Source organism: Mustela erminea, chromosome 1, assembly GCF_009829155.1.
Source record: "Mustela erminea isolate mMusErm1 chromosome 1, mMusErm1.Pri, whole genome shotgun sequence".
Lineage (NCBI taxonomy): Eukaryota > Metazoa > Chordata > Mammalia > Carnivora > Mustelidae > Mustela > Mustela erminea.
In genome coordinates this window covers 13,764,001-13,788,193 of record NC_045614.1, presented here as the reverse complement: position 1 = coordinate 13,788,193, position 24,193 = coordinate 13,764,001, and the positions used below count along the sequence as shown (strand labels likewise).

At 52.9% G+C, this 24,193-nt stretch overlaps 1 protein-coding gene across 5 annotated transcripts in view; it reads right to left on the bottom strand.

Moving 5' to 3' along the window:
* Positions 1-23,439, bottom strand: part of SLC27A1 (solute carrier family 27 member 1) — a 30,445-nt gene extending 7,006 nt beyond the window's left edge. For 2 of the 5 annotated variants that reach the window (XM_032315232.1, XM_032315252.1), the window contains exons 1-7: positions 22,165-22,182; positions 21,219-21,386; positions 4,787-5,181; positions 4,493-4,654; positions 4,320-4,389; positions 3,442-3,533; positions 3,261-3,370 (exon numbers count right to left, since the gene is read on the bottom strand). In XM_032315232.1, coding sequence (XP_032171123.1) covers positions 3,261-3,370; positions 3,442-3,533; positions 4,320-4,389; positions 4,493-4,654; positions 4,787-5,181; positions 21,219-21,385 — 996 coding nt within the window. In that variant the 5' untranslated portion in view covers position 21,386; positions 22,165-22,182. The other 3 variants (XM_032315235.1, XM_032315247.1, XM_032315238.1) reach the window with 3 other exon arrangements.
* Between the last annotated feature and the right edge of the window lie 754 nt (positions 23,440-24,193).

Here is a 24,193-nt window from a genome sequence, read left to right as displayed (position 1 = left end):
TGGGTACATTTTTAATGCTCATAACCTGGGGGGGGGGGGGGGGGCAGAGGGGTGGGGTGTAGTGATTTTGGGTCAAGAATGCTGCTGAATATCCTATAGTACACAGGGTGCCCCCACCGAATGATCCAGCCCCAAATATCCTTAGCATCATGGCTGAGAAACACTGCATTGTACCCAACTCCCAACGGACAGGAAACACCGGGGATAGAGGAACATGTTAAGAGACACCCCAGCAACGTCCAGACTGGGAAAATACTACAGGACGCATAGCCCTTCAGTAAATACAAGGCAGAAAAAGAAAAAAGAGACAAAGGGCTCCTACAGATGAAGGGATCCTCATGAGACACATCGGCAGGTCAAAATGTGTGGGTCTCCTCTAAAACCAGATTTTTTCCAAATTACAGAAACAGGGGGGAAAGTCACATTTTGACCCAGTGAGACACAGGGGGTGGAGCCACTGCCCAGATTTCTGATGACACTGAGAGCTCACTGTCACGTTTTGGCTGTGATGATGGGGCTGAGCTTATGGGGTATTTGTTTTTTTTTTTTTTCCCTTTTGTTGTTGTGTCCACATATACATAACATAAAATTTACCATTGTGAGCACAGTTCGGTAGCATTAAGAACACTCACCCTGCCGTGCAGCCACTATCATCCGTCAGGACTCCTTTTATCTTGGAGAACTGAGATTCTGTCCCCACGAACCACTGACTCCCCACTCCACCCCAGCCCCAGGTGCCCACCAGGCTTCCTCCTGTCTCTATGACCGTGACTGCTCTAAGTCCCTCATATAAGAGGGATCATACAGCATTAATCTCTGGGTGACTAGCTTATTTCCCTCAGCACAACGTCCTCGAAGTTTATCTATGTTGTGGAATGTACCAGAATTTCTCCCTCCTGAAGGCTGAACAATATTCTGTCATATGAATACACCACTTCTTGTTTATCTATTCACAGGTTGGTAGCCCCTAGGTGGCTTCTATACTTTAGCTATCGTAAATCATGCTGCTGGGAACAGGGATATACAAATATCCCTTTGAAATCTGAGAGGCAATGTGGGGGGTTTGGGGGATAGGGAAGGAAAAAATGAAACAAGATGGGATCGGTGAGGGGAGACAAACCATAAGAGACTCTTAGTCTCACAAAACAAACTGAGGATTGCTGGGGGGAGGGGGGTGGGGTTATGGGCATTGGGGAGGGTATGTGCTATGGTGAGTGCTGTGAAGTGTGTAAACCTGGCGATTCACAGACCTGTACCCCGGGGCTAAAAATACATTATATGTTAATAAAAAATAAAAAATTAAAAAAATATATCCCTTCAAGACCCTGCTTTCAATTTTCTTGTTTTAACAATAGTCCTTACCAGACACAAAAGGCCACACATTGTGTAAGTCCCACTTACAAGAGATGTCCAGAACAGGCCAATCCATGAAGACAGAAAGCAAATTAGTGGTTACCCAATTTGGGGTGGGGGGTGCTGCTGGTGACGGGACAGGGATGGGGAGTGACCGCTAACGGGTTTTCCCTCCAGCGTGACAGAAATGTTCTGGAACTAGACAGAGGTGATGGCTACACAACATAGTGAATATAGCAAACACCACTGAACTGTTCGCTTTAAAAATGGTTTCTTGGGGCACCTGGGTAGCTCAGTGGGTTAAAGCCTCTGCCGTCGGCTCTGGTCATGATCCCAGAGTCCTGGGATCGAGCCCCACATCGGGCTCTCTGCTGAGCGGGGAGCCTGCTTAATCCCCTCTCTCTCTCTGCCTACCTCTCTGCCTGCTTGTGATCTCTGTCAAATAAATAAATAACAAATCTTTTTTTAAAATTAAAAAATAAAAATGGTTTCTTTTATACGAATTTTGCCCCCAAAACAAAGTCATTCTCATCTTTCGGAGGTTTTCCCGAAGCATTTCTGTGAAGGACACACACTTCTCTCTGGGGGCTGCTTCACAAGGATGCAGAAGGAGGGAGGTGGGTGGGGCTCGAGGGGGTGGGATGGGGTGTCTGAAGGCCCCCTGGGCCAGTGACAGGTGCTTGGGAATCACCTGTACCTTCTTCTGTCCATATTCATGTACACAGCCTTTGCCCACAACCCGAAAACAGAGCATTCCTAGGAAAGCTTTCATAAGCTGGAACAGCATCAAACATATTCCCTGATACCTAAAAGTACGGATTACACTTCACTTTTATGAAAGATATACATCAGTACTAGAATGTGTGTTGTTTTTTTTTTTCTTGTAAAAGAGAAAATCCTCTTTGGAGTTCTTTCGGTTAGCGAAATCAGACACTGATGTAAGCCTTTCCCCACAGCGAAACCATAATCGGAACTTTCAGAGTGTGGACTATCTATATTCACGACTCTTGATCATCAAGTTAATAAAATAGACTTCCGCATTTCAAGACTTGGTTTAATGATGTTCCTAGAGAGTTCCCCATGAGCAAAACGGAAAATCCTCAAAAGTGGAGCCGATCCCAGCCTCTGCCCCCAGGGGTCCCCAGGATGCCAGCCCAGAGCCCCCACCCTGCCTAGCTGTGTGACCTGGGCAGCCAACGTGACCTCTCTGGTCCCCACCTGTCCAAGGCAAGGCGGGCACCTGCCAAAACTTGGCGGTCCCTGGCCACACCCCCTTCTCTCCTCTCCTCAACCCTTCTTCCTGGAGGAAGGTGCTAGAACCTGTATATAAACCCCCATCAGGGCATTGAGATCCTCAGGCTAGTTTCCCCTCACCGTGGAGGGGAAAAAAGAGGTTTGGGCGGGGCCTAGTCCCCCTTATCCTCCCCCTCTCCAGGACCGTGGATGTCCTCCACCTCTATCTCATGCTCACCCCGCCTGGAAGCCCCACACCTTGTGGCCCTAACCAGTCCAGAGCAGGGTCTGGACGCACTGGTCTCACTTCCTGATTTCCTGGGGCCACCAGCAGGGAAGACTCCTGGGGCACAGAGCGGACTCCTTAGAGAAGTCGGCGGCCTGGGCCCCATCCCGTCTGTAGTATAGGCCTCAGTTTCCCGGCCTGCAAAATGGTCTTGGTGGTGCCTCTGCCCACTCTCACGCAGTCATGCGGATCCACTGAGCTTACGGGGGCGGGGGGGGGGGGGTTGGTTGGTTTAGCCTGGGTAGGGCCATCCTCCTGTCCCTCTCCAGAGCAGCCCTGGTGGGGCGGGGTGGGGGTGGTGCTTGGAAGGCGGGTGGGGTTGTGGCTGCACCACGGAGGCGGCCTGGCAGGTGGAAGGTGGGGCCACGCGGGAGGGGCGGGGCCTGACCGTGCAGTTGTACTTGACGCAGTCATCCCAGAAGCGGCTGGCGGAGAACTTCTTGCGGAGGACCACCGTCAGCCCGTAGATGAGACACTGCCCCACGCCCATGATGTTCCCTGCAGAGGGCGGGCTCGGTGAGGAGTCCCCAGTCCCTGCCCCCCACCCCGCCCCCACCCGCCCGCGGTACCTGCCGTGTGGTACAGGGGCAGGCAGTCATAGAGCACGTCTGCCACCTGCATGCTGTAGGCGTGGTGGCCGAAGGCTGCGATGCGGTAGTACCTGCAGGGGCGGGGAGTGCAGGGGCTGCGACTTACATCCTCCCGGGCAGGGGAGTGGGGGGAACATGCAGAGAGGGGCGCAGGGCGGGGCAGAACACCGCAGGGACCCAGGCAGAGCCAGCCCAGCTCACAGGGGTGCTAGAGAGGAACATGCCGCCAATAACTGTCAATGGTGCTAGGGGCCATGAGAAATAGGAGAGCAGAGAAACGGAGAGGGGCTGAAGGTGACACAGCCAGAGAGGCTGGGGGATCCTGTGTGGGGAGGTGACACATGAGCTGAGACCTGGTGAGAAGGAGCCATGGTGGGGGCCGGGGAGGGCCGGGGAAGAGCCGCCAGGTGGAGGGCACAGCATGTGCAAAGGCCCTGAGGCCAGAAGGACACTAGTGGATCTGAGGAAGTGTAAGGAGCTGAAAGGCTAGGAGTGAGGGGTGGAGAGAAGGAAGAGGACAGCAGAGAGAACTGGCAGGCGTTGCACAACGCGACCATGGATTTTACTCTGAGGGCCAAGGCAGGTACAGGGAAGTCTGGCACAGGCGGTTCTGGTTTAGGATTTTAAACCCTCCTGCAGCCACTGAGGGGAGCAGGGCCATTAGGGGCAGGAGCAGGAGCAGGAGCAAGAGACCAAGGAGGGACACAGAGCACCACTGTCCCGAGATGGGCTGTGGGTTTTACTGGGTTGAGACAGAAATGTTCCCAAGATCCCAACAAGATTGAGGGAAGGGGTTAGCCATAGAGGCAACCTGGAGTCACTCTCCAAAGCTGGGATAAGGCCCATGGGCCGCTTACCTGCTGTGCACTACAATGGCAGCCTTGGGCAGCCCTGTGGTCCCCGAGGTGTAGATATAGAAGAGTCGATCTGCAGGAGATGCGTGTGTTGGAGACCGAAGACCAGGTGGGTGGGACATGGGGACAGGGTAGGTAGGCACTGGCTGAAGAAGGGTGTCCCACCCTGGCCTCACCATCCATGCCCTTGTCAGGGGGCTGTGCCAGGGGGGCTGTGGAGGCCTCCTTCAGCAATGGGTCCAGGAGCTGGGTGTCTGGCAAGATGCCCTCAGGCCCCAGTTCTCCAGAGCAGAACTTGACCAGGCTCTTCCCCAGCTGTCCGCTCACCTCGGCCACCGCTGCAGCCCAAAACAGATGTCACTGTCAAGGACGGCCACGGCCCCTCCCAAGGCCTGGGATGCACCACACCATCTCCCGGCCCTAGAAACCCGGGAGTCCCGACCCAAGGTGATATGTGCACCCAACCTCACCTGCCGCCAGCTCCCCTCCGAAGATGAGGGCCTTGGCCCCCGAGGTGCCCAGGCAGAAGGCCAGGGGCTCGCGCCGTAGGTTAACATTGAGCAGAGCGGCTTCCACGCCCACCTTGGCCAGGCCCAGCCAGAGCCCCACGAACTCCGGCCGGCCCTCCAAGAAGATGGCCACCACGTCACCTGATGCAAAGCCCAGCTGGCAGAAAAGGTTGGCCACAGCATTGGAGTAGGCATCCAGCTGCGCGAAGGTCCAGCACACATCACTGCCTGCGTCCACCAGTGCCAGGCGATCCGGCTGCCGCCGGGCCACCACCTGGAAGATCCGCGGGATGGTGTGGCGGGCGCGCTGGTGCCTCCGCAGCTCCAGACGGACACGGATCAGCACGAAGAGGCCACTGGGAGGAGGGGGGATGCAGAGGATGGGGTCACTGGGTGCCCTGCCTGGCCTCCAGGAGACCTCTCCAAGCCTCAGCATCTCCATCTGGAGAAAGCAGAGGGAAAAGTCCTGCACCCCCAAGGAAGGCAAAGGTTCAATAAGGACCTTTTGGTCACTGGGTCTCTTGGGGGTACTAAGAGCATAGAAAGGGCAATTTGCCAGCCAACCCAGAAGTACACAGATGGTCAAAGCTGGCCATGCCATGCCATGCCATGAAAATCAGAGTGACTCTGTCCTTCTCCACCCCAGCTAGTTCAGTGACTCGGAGGGAGCCAGGGTCCAGTCCTTCCTTCTTTTTCTCTCCTGGAACATCCAGAGCCTCCCATGGACCCCACCACCACCTTTAGCCTGGATTCCTCATGCTGCATCCGCCCCAACCTGGTGTCCTTATCACCTCCTCCAGAAAGACTTCCAGGGCTCAGCCCCTGCACTGTGCCCACTGCTCCCCCATCAAGCATAGAGTCCCGCAAATGGGGCCAAACTGGGGCAGGCACTGGCTGGGCTCAGAAAACTCTCTCCTGCCCACCTTGGAAGCTCTCCCTATCCCCTATTCTCCATCAAAGCCTCTGTGCAAAGCCATTCGATAATGGGTGCTCCCCCCCACCCCTAGATCGTGAGCACCCAAGGGGGAGTCACATCTGGTTTGGCTGAGGAGCCTGGCACCTACTAGGTGCCCAATAAAAAGGCCGGACTGTACTCATGTGCCCAAACCTGGACCTCAGTGTGCCCTCCATCCCTGGAGGTTGCAGCCAGCACAGAGTCAGATTTTTCCATTCATCTCCCAAATTATGAGCATCTCCTGTGTGCCAGGCCCCCAATGGGCAAGACCCAGTGGTGACCCGGACATAACCCTTCTCCCCCTCCAACTTTCTCCTGCTCCACCTCCCTTTCCATCCTGCTTCCCCTGCCAGCTCCCCCTTGCTCACTCACTCCAGCCATGGGGCCTCCTTGTTGTTCCTTGAGCATACCCGGCACACGCCTACCTCAGGGCCTTTGCACAGGTCATGCCCCCTGCCTAGACCACTCTTCCACCAACATCTACATTGCTCCTACCCCACTTCCATCAGATCTTAGCTTAAATGCCACCCTCTTCAGGTGGCCATTCCCGGACAGCCATCTGTTACGGTACCATCACCAACCCCCTCTGATCCCTGCTTTGTTTATTTTTCAACACGGCACTTACACTGTCAAATGCCCTGTGCAGTTTCCTGACCTACCATCTTGCTGCTGGGCTATCCATCTCTCCCTGCTCTGGATGACAGGCACTTGTGTCTATTTTTGTTCTAGGCCCTGGAGAGACAGCCGTGGAGACAGACCAAGGCCCCACTCTCCTGGAGCACAGTGAGCCTGCCACAAATAATCCCACAGGACACCATTGGAGGGAGAGAGAGAGAGGCATCTGGAGCTCTCATGCCAGACCTGAATCCCGCAGCCCCAAAAAAGCAGCCACCTCTTTATGGCTGGCCAGATCTTTGGTGAGAGGAGGGGCAAGGTCCCAGGCCAAGACCTCTGTGAAGAGAGGCAGGACAGGCAGGGGGACAGCTGTAAGGACCAAAAACCAGTCCCCTCTGGGTGCTGCCCCGTTACTCTCAGGGTGACTGATGGCCTCTAACCACAGAGCTCTGCTTATCCAAGCCCCTGTTTGCAGTGACCAGGGGAAGCGACACCTGCCTCCCACCAGGAGCCTGGCACATAGTAGGTGCTTAGCAAAGAGAGGCTAAATGACTCCCTTCAAGACCCTGAATCTGGAGCCCAGGAGCCCGCCCCTCCTTGGTGACCAGTGCAGAGGCACGGATTGCTTCATGCCCACACAGCGAGCACCTGCTTTGCACAGGTGAAGCTGATCAGGTGGGAGACGCAGATCGGTGGGGGTGGGGAGGCCACAGTGAGCGCTGGGGGCTGAGATACTGGTGGCAAAGGGGCAGGAGGAGTCTTGTGGGGAGATGGGGATGCTCTGTATCTTGATGGTGGTAGTTACCTGGATCGAAAACCCCAAACATACACTTAGCACGGGTATATTTCATTTTATGTAAGTGATACCTCAAAAACAACCCATGGGAACAGAGCCGACTGGCAGTTGCCAGGGGCTGCGGGGTGGGGAAAGGACTGCTAATGGGAATGGGGTTTCCTTTTAGGGTGATGGAAATGTTCTGGAACCAGATGGAGGTGGTGGTTACGTAACTGTGAATGTGCTCGATGTCACTAAGGTAAATTTTATACACACTTCACTACAATAAAAATGAACAGGACAACTCAGGAAGAATATCTTGTAGCAAGTTAAAAAGGGGGAGTCTTTGCCTCCCAGAGACAGACTCTAGAAAACTAAGAGGTGAAAGGACGTGCCCGTGGGACTCCGAGAGCGGAGGGAGAGTCAGTGAAGGTCATGGATGTTGGGGGATGGGCACATGGGCTCACAACATTATTCTCTCCACTTCCATAGGCAGGAAATCTTCCATAATAAAATCTTTTATTTATTTTTATTTTTTAAGGGGGCGGGCAAGGGGCACAGGGAGACAGAGAAAAGAGAACTTTAAGCAGGCTCCATGCTGAGACATGGGACTCGATCTCACGACCCCGAGATCGTGACCTGAGCTGAAAACAGGAGACGGATGCCTAACCAGCAGCGCCATCCAGGCACCCTCTCCCCACAAAAATGTTTTAACCCGGGGCGCCTGGGTGGCTCAGTGGGTTAAGCCGCTGCCTTCGGCTCAGGTCATGATCTCAGGGTCCTGGGATCGAGTCCCGCATCGGGCTCTCTGCTCAGCAGGGAGCCTGCTTCCTTCTCTCTCTCTCTCTCTGCCTGCCTCTCAGTGTACTTGTAATTTCTCTCTGTCAAATAAATAAATAAAATATTTTTAAAAAAAATGTTTTAACCCTCCAAACGGCCTGTGAAGCCCCGCCTGCGCCAGCCTCCATCTATCTGTCCACTTGATCCTGCCCTCTATTCCTCCAGCTTCCTCTCACCTCCTTCCCTGATTTTCAGCCTAGCAAAGGTTCCTGCCCCTGGGCCTTTGCCCATGCAGTTGCCACTGCTGGAATATTCTGCCCCAGACGTCTCATCAGGCTTCCTTCACATCTTTTACCTCTCAGCTCCAGCTCCAGCTCCTGCCTGGAGAGGTCTTCCTTGTCCTGCCCAGCTTGGATCACTATGGCTGTTTGAGAACCTGCCTGCCAATTCCTTGGCAGTCTTCCCTTCAAAAGGCAGGTCCTATTTCCCTGCCCCTTGGGAAGGGGCAGACTCAGGGACTCACTTCTAATGAAGAAAACACAGCAACAGTGATGCTGTGTGACTTCTGAGATGGGGGCACAGAGACAGCACCCCCTTGCTCTAGGCACACCGATGTTCTCACACTCTCTGGGGACAGTGGCCCTCAAAACCCAGCACCAAGTTGCAAAGAAGCCCAGACCATGTGGAGAGCCCATATGCAGGTGTTCTAACAACACGTCTGAGTGAACAAAACTTCGGGTGATTCCGGTCCCAGATTCTGAGTCGGCCAGCGGAAGCCCCAGACTTGGCAGAGCAGACAACATGGTGACATCTGACTTCCTGACCCAGAGAAACCACAGGAAATAATACTGGGCCTTGTGTTAAGCCTCTAGGTTCTGGGGTAATTTGTTACACAGCCATGGAACTGATGGGTAACTGCTACGCTCCCAGCCCGTTTTATTCCTACGGAGCGATCATCACAATCGGAAATGACCAGCTTCCTTTATGGGTTTCCTGGCATTTTATGTTGATGTCTATGAGAGTAAGCACCCTGTCTATTGTGTCCGGGAATACAGTACTGGCACGAAACACAGGACGATGCTGGTGTCCTCCCACGCTACACAAACACAGCCCCGCCACCCCCCCCCCGCCGCACGCAACTGTGGCTGTTGAAGAGTGTCCCCAATAATTCACGTCCACCGGAAACCTCAGATGTGACCTCATCCTGAAGTAGGATCTTTATAGATGTAACTGAGGTGCGTATGAGACGAGGTCATCCCGATTCCCCAGGCGGGACCTAAGTCCAATGACAGGCGTCTTTTTAAGGAGAACACAGAAACACAGGCGAGGAGACAGGAGTGACACGGCCACGAGCCTCAAGACACCCGGAGCCCTCAGAAGCTGGAAGAAGCAAGAGAGGATTCCCTCGAGAGCTTTCTAAGGGAGCACACCTGCCGACACCTCAATGGCTGGCTTCTGGTCGCCAGAACTTAGAAGAAGACAAGTTCCTGTGGTTTTAAGCCACACGTTTGTGGTCAGTTACAGCAGTCCCGGGACACGACAAATGAGGACAATAAGATCCCCTACCTCCCAGGTCATGCTGGGGAGAAAAGAGGCCAGAGGTAGATCGCTGAAGACGGGGCCTGGCACATCCTATATTCCCAACCAACTCTGTTGCTATCCTTTGCCCCACGGAAGGAAGCATGGTGAATAAGAAATCAGAATGGAATTAGCACTTTATCTGCCCAGCAACTTCACTGGTATTCACCCTGCAAGGAAAAGAGAGGAACAAGCAAGTTATAAGAGCAGGGGTCAGCCCGCGAAGCCCCCAGGGGTAAGGCAGAGAGGCAGAGGAGGAGGCGGAGCTGATTTCTCAAGCACCTGTCCAGGAGCTCTGAGCCCCAACACAACCCAGGAGAAAAAAGTGCCCTAGAGTTCACGGTCTTAGTTCAAAGCCTCCGTGACTGCCTACAAGCTGTGGGGGCCTGGGCAGACCCTGCCCTCCCTACAGGCCTCAGTTGTCTTACTTGGAATGTCCAAAGACTGGACCAAACAACCTCCAAGGTATTCTCCAGCTCACTAAAGTGTATGTAGGTCCTGCCACTGCCCTATTTACAAACAGGAAGTGGGGCCCAGAGCAGCCACCCAAACAATGCAATTCTCAGCCTAAGACCTGTCAAGCATGTTAAGTGCCCAGCCAAGAAGAAGGGTTGAAGAAGAGGGAGCTGTTGTTCCTCTGCCCAGCGGGATCCTGCCTCTGCACTTTGCACCTGCTCTTCCCTCTTCCTTTCCCCAGATCTTTGCAAGGTTGCTTCCTCTCATCTGCCTACTTGCGCCGGAGGCCCTGCCCTGATCCCCTTGGCTGGAGTCACCACCAGTGATCCCTGCCCCACCCCCAACATGTTCAAGCCTTCTTGTCAATTTCGGATGTTTTATTATGCCCTCGTTGCCTTTTTGATTATTCTTCTCTCACTAGACTGTGGGCTCCACTGGACACATTCAGAGCGTGTCACACTGAACATGCTGTCCCATAAGCCCAGATGGGGTGTGGCACCTAGGAGGTCCTCAGGGATGGAGAGAACAAATGACTTTCTCCAGTGCAGACTAGCCAGAATCTGACCTTCTTGGCACCCCAGCCCGGGCCCCACCATGACTCCATGGGACCAGCACTGTAGTCAGTCTTCCTGGTCTCCTGGCTCTGCTCTGGGCCAGGCCCCATTCCCTGCACAGCAGGGTGAATGGTGGTCCCCAAAAGATATATCCAAGTCCTGGCCTCCTGAACTTGTGAAAGAAACCGTATGTGGGAAAAGGATCTTTGTAGATCTTAATTAGCTGAGGATCTTAAAGAGATCGTCTTGGACTAAGGTAAGCCCCAAAGCTAATGACAAATGTCCTTATAAGAGACAGAAGAGGAGACACAGACACGGAGAAGAAGGCCACGTGTGAATGGAGGCAGAGATCATGGTCGACCTAACTTTAAACCAAGGGACTGCCATGGAGCACCAGCTGCCACCGGAAGCTAGGAGATAGACATGAGAGAGTCTCCCCCAGAACCTCCCGAAAGATCCAGCCCTGCCCTCAGCCTGACTTCAGACTTCTGGCCTCTATAGCTATAGCAGAATTAAATTCGGATGTCTTAGGTCACCCGGTTTGTGTCATGGGAAGTGAGCACAGGCATACCTCAGAAATATTGTGGGTTTGGTTCCAGACCACCACAATACAGCAAACAGCACCACAAAGCAAATCAAATGAATTTGTTTCCTACGGCATGTAAAAGTTATGTTTACGCTATACTCTAATTTATTAAGTGTGCAATAGATAGCATTATGTCTAAAAGACCAATGTATGTATCTTAATCAAAAAAATACATATTTAGAGACCACTGGGTAGCTCAGTCAGCTAAGCACCTGCCTTCAGCTCACATTGTGAACCCAAGGTTCTGGGATCGAGTCCCACACTGGGCTCCCTGCTCCTCAGGGAGGCTGCTTCTCCCTCTGCCGCTCTTTCTTGTTCTCTCTCTCTCTCTCTCATGAATAAACAAATAAAATCTTTTATTTTTTTTAGAGATATTATTTATTTGATGGGGGACAGAAGAGGGACAGAGGGAGAAGGAGAAGCAGGCTCCCCGCTGAGCAGGGAGCCCGACATGGGACTCGATCCCAGGACCCCAGGACCACAACCAGAGCCCAAGGCAGTTACTTAACGAACTGAGCCCCTTCAGCTCAGGTCATGATCTCAGGGTCCTGGGATCAAGCCCTGCATCAGCAGGGAGCCTGCTTCCTCCTCTCTCTCTGCCAGCCTCTCTGACTACTTATGATCTCTGCCTGTCAAATAAATAAATAAAATCTTTAAAAAAATATATGTTATTTAGCTCCTTTCTTCAGCTAAAACGTGCTGACCATCATCTGAGGCTTCAGTGAGTCATAGTCACTGATCACAGATCACCATAACCAATATAATGATAATGAAACATGAGTTTGAAATGTTGCAACAATTACCAAAATGTGAAAATGTGACAGAGACACAACATGAGCAAACGCTCACGTGAGAAGAAAATAGTGCCAAGAGATGCGCGCAACATAGGATTGCCACAAACTTTTAAGTTATAAATAAAAATAAATAAACCAAAACCAAAACAAAGCAAAAAAACCCACAATATCTGCGAAGCACCATAAACCGAGATATGCCTATACACCATGCTTCATCTTCAATCCTTGTCTTGCTTACTGTTCTCACCCCAGCACCTAAAACAGGGAAGCCCATGTTTCCATTCCTATTGTCCAGCAACAAGTCCACTTTCGGTCTCGTTGCCCCAAACCCTCCCTACTGCGCCACCCTCCTCCTCCTCGGTGCATGCCAGTCTAACCATGCTGCTCTCCTGCTCAGAACCCTTCCCTGGGCACACGACGCTCCTCTGCTCAGCATTCAAAGCCCTGGAAATCAGGCTCTGCTCGGTGACCTCTTTGGCTCCTTGAACTCCCAGCGCATACACCTCCCTGCAACACATAAGCAACTTTCACACAATCTCTTCAACATGAAACACAGCAGTCCCATGTTCCCTTTCTTCTACCCAGAGAAGCTGTCACGGGCATGTAATGGCTGGAACCACAGCAGCCAACATGAGACCATGAGGGTACCCAGCTGGAGACAAGAAACCTTTACAGCAAGGATGGCAGAGCATAAAGAGAGAAGGAACCTGAGTCAATGACAACATACGGCCCGATGAACTGACCGGCCTGAAGCCATCTCAGGTCAGAACTCCACGTTACAATCAGCTGTAAATGTTCCTAACTGCCAATGCCACTCCAAATTGGGATTCATGCTCCTTACACTCACAGGTGACTAAGGTAGGTGTGATCACTGCCTACATGGGGTTTACGATTTAGGGAGGAGAGGGAGTTAATAACCAAGGAAACAGCAAAGAAAAACAATGGTAGTCTTTTTTTTTTTAAGATTTTATTTATTTATTTATTTGTTTGTTTGTTCGACAGAGAGAGATCACAAGTAGGCAGAGAGGCAGGCAGAGATCAAGGGGGAAGCAGGCTCCCAGGAACCTGGAACCATGACCTGAGCAGAAGGCAGAGGTTTAACTCACTGAGCCACCCAGGCACCCCAGCAATGGTAGTCTTATAATAAGTTTCCTAAAAAGGAAACAAACAGACTGATGTGATCGAGCATAACCAAGGAAGACATTATCCATGGGAATGGGGGAGGCCACGTTGAGGAAGCAACATCTGCACTGCATTGCAGAGGACAGGAAGGAGGCAGCAGTCGATAAAGCTCGGGGGGAAAGCATTCCAGGCAGACAGTACCCTGAGTGCAGAGGCCTGGAGGCAGGAAGGAGATTGGCACGTTTCAAAGACAGCCAAGGTCAGTGGGATAGAGAGGAGTGATTAAAACAGAGAGTGGGAAGAGACTGCACAGGGATGGGACTCTCTCCACCGCTCTGGATCGGTCCACTAATTAGAAGATCGGACTCGGCCTGTTAAAGCCACATGGGGGAAATGATAGCATTATTCATTTGTAGCTTTCAATAAGCAGAAGATGGAAAGAACCCAATGTCCTGCAGTAGGGGAGGGGTCCAATGAGCAGTGGTCGGTCCTTACAAGGGAAGGCTGTGCAGCCATTATGAGAATGGGGCCCCAACACAGGTGGATGAGGAAGGAGCCACAAGTGAGAAAAGGCATGGGTGATTTCATGCAAAGCTGGCAGATCAAATACCCAGACCCTGACTGGTCACTGTACTTCCCTGCCACCCCACCACCACCAATAGCCAGTAAAGGGATTTTTTTTTTTTTTTTTTTTTAGTGTGAACACAAAGACTAGGAAAATGGGAATGGAGACCAAATCTCCCCACTTCTGGAAGCTGGGGAGCAGGGATGACAGGTGGGGGTCCCTGGAAGTGAGAGAAAGCCGAATCCCAGGCTCCAGTGTAGAATGGGTAGAAATGTGTCTAGGAAGCAACCTTCTATATAAAATCAGGAAGTCACAGGGATGTAACGTACAACATGGTGACCATAGTTGGTAATATAGATCTTCCTCCGGGCGCCTGAGTGGCTCAGTCAGTTAAGTGTCTGCCTTTGGCTCAGGTCATGATCCCAGGGTCCTGGGATCGAGCCCTATGTTAGGCTCCAGGTTCAATGCAGAGTCGGCCTCTCCCTCTGCTTGTGATCCCTGCTTGTGATCTCTCTCTCTCAAATAAATAAATAAAATCTTTTAAAAAAAAAAAAAAAAGGGGCGCCTTGGTGGCTCAGTGGGTTAAGCCGCTGCCTTCGGCTCAGGTCATGATCTCAGGGTCCTGGGATCAAGTCCCGCATCGGGCTCTCTGCTCAGCAGGGAGCCTGCTTCCTCCTCTCTCTCTGCCTGCCTCTCTGCCTACTTGTGATCTCTCTCTGTCAAATAAATAAATAAAATCTTTAAAAAAAAAATGATCATAGTATACTGAGTGAGAATACTATGTGAGTGAGAATACTATGACTGTTGAAACAATGTAGAGGTACCTGGGTGGCTCAGTCGTTAAGGGGCTGCCTTCGACTCAGGTCATGATCCCAGGGTCCTGGGATCGAGCCCCGCATCGGGCTCCCTGCTCAGTGGGAAGCCTGCTTCTCCCTCTCCCACTCCCCCTGCTTGTGTTCCCTCCCTTGCTGTGTCTTTCTCTGTCAAGTAAATAAAATCTTAAAAAAAAAAAGAAAATGTAAACACCAATTACTGACCTGACCAAATTATAATAATGGATAATAGTCAAGTCTCATTATTGACAGATTTCTTCATTGCAAATCTGCCTGCTCACTAAAATTTATTTGTAACCCCAAAATCAACATTCACATTACTTTCACAGCCATTCGAGGACACACACAGAGCAGCAAGTAAGTTGCATTGCCAATGTGAACATTCCCAGGTTAGGTCAAACAAGGCAACACTCAGCCTTCTTGTTTCTGCTCATGCTGTAAACAAGCATCCTTTTGGCAGTCTATTTAGCGCCACATTTTTTGCATTTTTGTCCTTTTTGCTGGTGATTTTGCTGTTTAAAAGGGCCTCCAGGCATAATGCTAAAGTGCTCTCTAGTGTTTCTAAGGGCAAGAAGGCTGGGTTGTGCCTTACTTAGAAAGTTTTGTTCAGGTGTGAGTTATGCTGTTGGCCATAAGTTCACTGGTATTGAGTCAAGAAAAGACATTTCTTTTAAAAGACTATGGTGTGGGGATGGGGGTGCGGGGGCACCTGGGCGGCTCAGTCATTAAACATCCATCTTCAGCTCAGGTCACGATCCCAGGGTCCTAGGATCGAGCCCCACATCGGACTCCCTGCTCAGTGGGGAGCCTGTTTCTCCCTCTGCCCGCTGCTCCCTCTGCTTGTGCTCTCTCTCTGTCAAATAAATCAATAAAATCTTTTTTAAAAAGTAGATAAATAAAAAGACTATGGGGGTACCTGGCTGGCTCAGGCAGTAGAAAATGTAACTCTGAATCTTGGGATCATGAGTTCAAGCCTCACACTGGGCACAGAGCTTGTTTTGGAAAAAAAAAAGTGGGGGGGGGGTGGAATATATATAAAATGAAGTGTCTTGGGCGCCTGGGTGGCTCAGTGGGTTAAGCCGCTGCCTTCGGCTCGGGTCATGATCTCAGGGTCCTGGGATCGAGTCCCACATCGGGCTCTCTGCTCAGCGGGGAGCCTGCTTCCTCCTCTCTCTCTCTGCCTGCCTCTCTGCCTACCTGTGATCTCTGTCAAATAAATAAATAAAATCTTTAAAAAAAAAAATGAAGTGTCTTTATTTTTTTTAAAAGATTTTATATATTTATTTGACAGACAGAAATCACAAGTAGGCAGAGAGGCAGGAAGAGAGGGGGTGGGGAAGCAGGCTCCTGGCTGAGCAGAGAGCCCGATGCGGGACTTGATCCCAGGATGCTGAGATCATGATCTGAGTCCAAGGCAGAGGCTTAACCCACTGAGCCACCCAGACGCCCCACGAGGTGTCTCTAAATAGAACAAACATAAAACAAGGTTATGTATTGCTTGGTTGATAAAAATGCTGTGACCAAAGGTTTGCAGAACCCTAACCCCTGTACCTGCCCTAGGAATGATGGTTCAGTATTTGTTAATCCGATGTTTGCAGTGACTTTATAAAACAAAATTACCACAGATAATGAGACTCGACTGTAATAATATTGGGGCAATGAAGGTATGGAAAAACACGTGTCTGTTGGGGAGCAGGGCGTACATGCTTGTAGAGGGACAGGAAGAGCGTGAGGACAAGGGGATAAAGGGGTGCCACATCCCTGTCTTCCACGGAGGGAGACGACTGATGAAGTGTCCAAGTGAAAAAATGCAGAGATCATCCCATAACCCATTTAGAGACACGGAGTAAAAGCCCAAAGGAGTCGGACAAGACCTAAGAGTCATTCCAGGTAGGGAAGGAAAAGTGTGGGTGTGGCCGAAGGGTGGGGCTCGCAGCTGCCCCTCGAAGTAGAAGGCTCAGAGGCTTTCATCTCAAAGCTCGCGTGACTTTAATAAAATTAAAAAATTACAAGTAAAAATGGAAAGCAAGCACCAGGTGAGAAACAGGACGGAGAACATGAGGGCATTTACAAGTGCCTACAGGCACAAAGAACAGGTGGGTCTGTGCAGATTTTTCTAACTGTATCTTGGGAAAGTGGCAGAAGATGCCTCTAAGGAAGGAAACTGCGGGGCTGGGGGCAGCAGAGAGGACAACATTCACTGTAAACCTCTCTCTAAAATTTGAATTTTGTGCCACGGGTTATATATTGACTATTACACAAAACAAGTAAATACAAAATATTAAAAGACGCGTGTCGGGACGCCTGGGTGGCTAAGTCGGTTAAGTGTCTGCCTTTGGCTCAGGTCATGATCCCGGGGTCCTCGTCCCCGGTACCCATGTCCTTGCTCAACACGGGGTCTTCTCCCTCTGCCTCCCACTCCCCCTGCCTGTATGCGCGCACGCGCTCTCTCTCTCTCTCTCTCTGACAAATAAATAGATAAAATCTTTAAAAATTGAAATAAAACAAAAATTTTTAAAAATTAAATAAAAATAACAAAACAAAACAAAATAAAAAACAAAAAATAAAATTAAATTTAAAAATTAAAAAACAAAGTAAACAACAACAACAAAAATAAAACAAAAAAAAAAACAAAAATTCACCCACCTCCCTGGTCAGATCCTGATATCTCACCCATTCAACAGTGAACAGAGTAGCTAAGATGAGCAGCCTTAGCATTTATTGAGCACCTACTGTGTGCCAGGCACTGAGCTAACCTCATGGACACCCTCCAAAGTAGGGTCCTAAGATTTCCACGTGACAGGTGATGGGATGAGATGGGTGCTCAGAGAGGTGAATTCACATGCACAAGGTCAGCCAGCAAGTCAAGACAGAATAGCCCAGAACCAGGCCCCAGCAGGGGGAGCCTGCTGCTCCTCCACAGGCTTGCCACAAAGCATTAATAAAGTATTCACCACGTACCACGAGGCAGGCCAAGTGCCCACGTTGCATGCAGGTGTTCAACGCCTGCTTCCTGAAGAGGCGGTACCACACAACGACTGTTTTTACAGAGGGAGGAAGTGAGACTCAGAGGGTACAACTCCTGGGGCCAGCAAGGGGCACAGCTGAGGTCCACAGCTAAACACGCTGGCTCTGGCCACCCAGCCCCCAACCATCCAACCCACACAGCCGCCAAGGCCCCACCCCCAGCGCCCCCAACCAGCTGATGGCAGCCAGCACGAATGCATTTGAGTGCCTACTGGGTACCCAGCTCTCCTCTGAGAGTTTGCCATGAATAAACTTGACAGAGCACCCCAAGAACCCCAGGAGCTGGCACTACTTTTATAGCCATGGGGAAAGGACCACCAGCAAGACTGGGAACGAGAGCAGGCAGCTCCAGCCAAGGAGCGCCCCCACAGCCCCCATCCATAGGTGACATTCCAGGCAACGGGCCCTGAGGCCGGAGCTAGTGATGATCAGGGTACATGAGCACTCAGGGCGAGGCCCAGCCCTTACCACCTGTCCCGTCCTGCCCTCGCCCCCATTTTCTCCGGAGCACGCCCACGTGGGCAGGCAGTGGACTCCAGTGCCCTTAGCTCTAGCCACTTGCCTGGGCTGCCCCACCTGGCAGCAGCCCAAGCCACCCCTACCCGGAGACAAAGAAGCCACTGTCCACCTCTGAGCCCTTCCTGAGAGCTCTTCTCACCCTTCTCTTCTTCCTAGTCCTTCTGCCCCCTCATGTTTTCACCCCGAGCCCCAGAGCACCAGAACAGACAGAAACCAACTCGATAAACCGGATCATATTTCAGGCCACAAATACGGGACATGGGATGGGGTGGGAGAAGATGCCCGGGTCTCAGTGCAGGCCCCCCACCACTCCCAGCACAGCACAGTAGCTAAGAACAGGGACCCCAGTGTCCTAAGTCCTCCTTGGCTGTGCATTCTAGGTCAATGACCTCATCTCTCTGTGCCTTGGTACACCAGCCTGTAAAGTGAGGTTAGTAGGCATTCCTTCTTTCTAGGACTGTGATCCTAGTCCCTAGAGAGGGCTAAGCAAGCTGCATTAGTTAGCTATTGCTGGGTAACAAATCACCTCCACAATTACCAGTTGGAAACATTTCTTATCTCCCAGTTTCTGAGGGTCAGGAAGCCAGGAGGGGCTTAGCTGGGTGGTTCTGGCTCCAGGTGTCTTGTGAGGCTGCAATCAATGTGCTGGCTGGGGCTGGAGTCCTCTCAAGGTTTCACTGGGACAGAATCCACTTCCAAGATCACTCACATGGGCTGCCTTGCATCAGGGCAGCCAGCTTTTCCTAGAGGGAGCGACCTGAGAGAGTACTGGTGATGGAAGCCACATTCTATTACTAATCTTGGGTATAGTATCCTAGTACTTTTGCTGTATTCTGTCCATGACAAGCAAATCACTAGATCCAGCCCACACTCAAAGCATGGGGGGGATCATATGAAAGTGAAGACCAGATGGTTGGGTCATCTTTGAGGCAGTCTCCTACAGAAAAGTGTGTCAAGCCCAAGGTCAGGGAGTTGTAGTCGGCCCAGCTCTTACTCCATCCCTGGGGGAACACAGCCAGGCACAGATACTCAGGATCAGTGAGGCACAGCTGGGGCCTGGACAAGCCCACGGTAGCCAGGGAAGGGCTGCCAGCTGCCATATGCGACCCTATGTGGAAACCAGTTCATCCAAGGTGGCATGAAGACCCCACACAGCTTCCCTTGTGCCCTCACAGGGCCCCCAGCCTGGCTGGGAGAAAGAGACTCAGCAATTAAAAGGCAAGAAATCAGACACATAAGAGAATTACAAACGATGGGGCGCCTGAGTGGCTCAGTTAGTTAAGCAGCTGCCTTCGGCTCAGGTCCTCATCTCGAAGTCCTGGGATCGAGTCCCACAGTGGGCTCCCTGCTTGGCGGGGAGTCTTCTCCTCCCCCTGCTCAAGCTCTCTCTCTCTCAGATAAATAAATAAAATCTTTTTTTTGGAAAGCATTTAAATACAGATAATTACAAATGACAGATGCTACTAGTGGCACCAAGTCAAGCTTTGGAGCCATGCTGCCTAGGTTCTAATCCTGTCCCCACTACTTGCCCCCTGTGTGACTCTGGGCAAGGGACCAGCCTATGCTGTGCCTCAGTTTGCTCATCAGTTAGATGGGGACAAGAGAGTACCCACATCACAGGGTTGCTGGGAGGATTTAAAGAAGTCATGTTTAGCCTTGGCATGGAGGAAGCACTCTGCAAATGTTGGCCATTCTGCCAAAAAGCCAACAAGGTGGGAGGGGATACAGGGACACAGTGTCAGGAGAGGGCTCTTGGGGTGACATTCAAGCCACGGCGTGATGAAAAGGAAGAACAGAGAAAGAGTGACCCAGACAGAGACAGCAGCAAGGACAAAGGCCCCAGGGCTGCACATGTTGAGGGCCAGCAAGAAGGCCAGTGTAGCAACATCATAAAGCATCACCACGCAAAAGGAGGCTCGGCGTGTTCCAGGCAGAGGGGGAACATCCTGAGCCTGACAGGCACGCTGATGTGAGGGTCAGGTGAATCTATGAAGATGGGAGTGGCGAGTGGGCAGATCCTGGCGTAGGTCACAGAACCTAGTGTCCAGCTGGAGGTTGAGTCTTTCTCTTGCAGAGGATGGGGGTTGTGGAGGATGTGTCAATAGAGGGCACGGTCAAATCTGGTCAGAAAGACCAAAGGCAGAGGCAGGGGCCAGGGCATGGAGAGAAAAGGACGAGTTCTAGAAGGTTTGGAACCAGTCAATTGGCGGTGGGACTCTTCCCAACTCACCCCATCCCGGCTGCTCACAGGGATGTTTCTTTATCCTTACAATGGGTTAGTTAGTTTACCCCACCTCACCTGAGAGGATCAGTCCCGCAGACCCACAGCAGGTGCTCAGGCATTCCCATGTGGTGGTTGTTATTAAGATTCTTTCCAATGGGAACCCCCAGCAACACCTATTTCACCCCAGGAGGACCCCCAAAAGCTTCTTCAAGCATGCCCCTTGGAGACACCCCAGAGACCTTCTTCCAAGGAAACCCGCATAGGACACCAAAATCCCCTCGTGAGAGATCACGATCTCTAGAGATCCCCAAACAAGTCTTGGAATACGCAGCAACGTCTCCACAAACTCTGAACCCCTCAAATCCTGTACAGATCCCAAACTTTCAAAGAGCACCCCGGGACACAGAGAAACTGGTAAATGGCCCCCAGGAGACACACACCCTTCAGAAACCCTAAAAGTCTCTTAATGATGTCTCAAGAAGCCCCTTCACCCCTCACCCACCGAGAAAGCCCTAAAAAACTCCAAAGTGTCTTTGCATCCCCCAAAGACCACTGGGTCGCCACCGTGGGCCCCTAGAGACCTATGAGAATCCCTGAAGAACCCCTAGAAGCCTCTCACCGTCACCAAGTCCCCACAGAGACCCCCAAATAACCAAGCCTCCCAATCAGCCCCAGCTCTCTGGAACCCCTACCAGCTGCCCAGAGATCTCCAAGTTATCGCCCAGCCCCCTGAGGTCTCCCAAACAGCCTCTAGAATCTTGAAACTTACTCTCTCCCTCCAGGGACCCTCTAGTTGTCCCCTCCAGTTCCCCTCAGAGACCCCCAATCCGTCATTCTTTCAGGTCCCGGCCCCGCCCCCAGCCCCGCCCTCATCTAAGCCTCGCCCGCCAGTCTCCAAAACCCCTCTCCCCAAGCCCTCAGAGCCCCCGACTCCGCCCCTGCAACACCCCCGCTCTGATCACCCCCCAAGACGCGCAGCTGGTCCGGGGCCAGGCCCCGACTGCACTCACAAGAGGTCCCGCCTTGCGGTCTTGCAGACGATGCGCAGGAAACGCCAGCCGCCACCGCCCACGTACACGCCGAGCGCCGCCGCTGCGCTCCAGGTCCACGGCAGCCCCAACAGCCACAGCAGCACGAGCGAGACCACGGAGGCCGAGCCTGCACCGGGAGCTTGCATCCTGGGGAGGCGGAGAGCTCTCAGGCCGCGGAAGGCTGGGGCCCCGCCCCCGGAATGAGCTCCGCCCCGAACCCCCGGCTCCGCCTCCTCAGGGAGCCCAGGCCACCCCCTTCGAGCCCCGCCCTCATGCCTGGAATTAGCCCCGTCCCGACAGACTCCGCCCCCGGATCAGGGCTCCGCTCCGTCCCATGCTGGACACAGGCCTCCCTCCTCTTCTTAGCCCGGCTCAAGCCTCTTTGCCAATTCTTAGCACAGGCCACGCCCTCAGACGCAGCTCTTAGACTCCGCCAGTCACTGTCAAGACCTACCCCACGTCTTGACCTAGCGGCTGGGCTCTGAACCCAAGCTCCGGGCTCACGACTTGGCCCCAAACATGGGCTCCACCTCGTCCCTACCACAGACACAGGCCCTTCCCAGGCACTTGATCAGCCTTCCTCCATTGCCGTGATCTAGCGCCGTCCTCGGTTACAGGATCCACCCCAGTTCCCACATGTCCGGGCCTTTCCTCCAAGACCCGTTTCTCTCTCTACTCCGCCATTCATTGGGCCCCGCCCCCAGATTGGCCTCTGGTCCCGTCCACAACCCACGCCCCGCCCACTTCCAATTAGGGCCCCCCCACGGCCCGCCCCTAACCCAGGCCCAGGTTCCATCCCCGGCCACTGACCCCGCCCTCGGGCTTTGGCCCAATCGACACCCTCTGGACCTCCCTCTGGCCCACCTAGAGCCCTAGGCCCCTCCCCATCTGCCAACCCAGGCCCGCCCCAAGGCTATCTTTCGACCTGTCCTGATACGAGCTCCGCAGCCGCTTAGCCAAAGCCCGCCCCTTTCGGGAGGCCACGACCATAGAGAGGGGCCCCCCAGGCCAGAGAGACGACGGCCAACGAGACCGGAGCCTAGAACGGCCCAGAAAGGGCGACCGCTGTCTTGGAGACACCCAAACGGCTCCCCCACTCCCGCCCCCGAGCGGCGTTTAGAAAACACGTGCTCCCGCACCCTAGGGGCGTGGCTCAGGGCTGAGCATGGATGGCAAACGGATTCCTAGCCGGGGGGACCAGAAAGTCTCCGTTCACACCCAGGGCCTGTGTGTACTGTGTTCTCGCCCCGTTTATCCTGAGTCCAGGCTGCGACGCCTCTTGGGTCTTACACATTCCAGGGATCTGGAGAGTCCTAAACTCAGAGTCTAGGAGCCTCAGGAGGTTCTAAATCGAAACCCCACCTCAGTCTTAATTATACATTTCAAGGACTCAACTAATCCCCAATCGATAACTCAAAATCTTGTCAGTTAAATAGTGCAACACCCCAGGAGCCCAGGGACGGCAAAAGCTACACGCCAGGTTCCCACCCGCCACACCCGAAGTTCTAAATGCCCACCCAGAGACCCAAAAGCCCTCCTGATCAGGCACGGGCCAACGCTGGCCTGGCTGCCCACTACCCTGGACCCTGGCTTACCTGGAGCGGTGCACAGACCCTCAGTCTTAGCCGCTTCCTCGTGGGTTCCCAGAAGCTGAGGCAGGGTCGATGAGGCCAAGACAGAGGACTCCAAACCTAGCCTGAGAGTGGGGGCCCTCCGGAACCACTATTTCTGCAGACTCCTGGGCCCGGCTCTGCCTGTGCTGTGCCCATGCAGGCCACCGCCTTGGATCCCTCCTTCCAAGCTCCCCCTCCTTTGCCCCCCTGCCCACCCCACCCCAGCTTGTTTTCTGCCTTGCTTTGGCCGACCTTCTCAGCGCTCTCCTTGGGAGGCGGCCAGGGCCTGCTTCCAGCACCATTTGGAGGACAGGGCTGGGCAGGCTCCCACCCCTCCCACATGCTACCATTGGTGCCTGTAGTTGCCCAGGGTTGGTGGAATGGGGGGCAAGGGGGCAGATCTGGAGGACAGGCCCAGAGCCAGCCACTGGATGGCTATTTTCTTGGCCAGGGATCAGCAGAGTCAGCAATGACCAGTAAGCACAGCTGCGCTCTTACCCTGTCAGGTAGCCCTGTTGTGCTCACCCCATTTTACAGGTAAAGAAATCGAGGACCGGAGCTGTCCCGGGAGCTGGAGCTGAAATTCTCTCATTCACAAATGTGGGCTAGAGGCTTGCTCTCCCACCTCCCTCCACTTCCCCCCCCTCCTCCCTAAACTTCTCCTCCCCCTCCCCGCTCTGACCCCCGATTCCTCCATTGTTCCCCACTTCCTCCCCCTCCTTCTCTTCTCTGCCCCGCCTTCAGCTTTCTTCCTCCCCTCCCCCTTTCCCCCACTTTCCCCTTTCTTTGCTCCTCCCCCACCTACTTCCTTCCCCTTCTCTTCTGCTTCATCCCTCCTCCTCTCCACCCCTCCTCTTACCCCCACCCCTGCCCTCCTGGCTTCCCTCCTCCTCTCCAACAATTTCTTCCTCTTCTCCCTTCCTCCTCCTCCCCCTCCCCCTCCCCCCTTTCTTCCCTCCCTCCTTATCCATCCTACCAAATTTACTGAGACCTCACTAAATAGTGCCCATGAACTCTGAGAATCAAACTGAAGGCTTTGGAGGGGAAGGGGTTGGGAGGTTGGGTGAGTCTGGTGGTGGGTACTATGGAGGGCACGTATTGCGTGGAGCACTGGGTGTGGTGCATAAACAATGAATTTTGGAACACTGAAAAGAAATGTTTTAAAAATGTAAAATAAATAAATAAATAGTGTCCATGACCATCACTCTCCAATTCTGCCCACAGCTCTTCAAGATACTGTTATGGGTCCTCAGTCTGAAATCCCCAATTCCAAAAGGCTCTGGAAACCCAACTTTTTCTTCGGGTGGGACCAGAACTCCAGATGTAGGTGTAGGCAGGTAG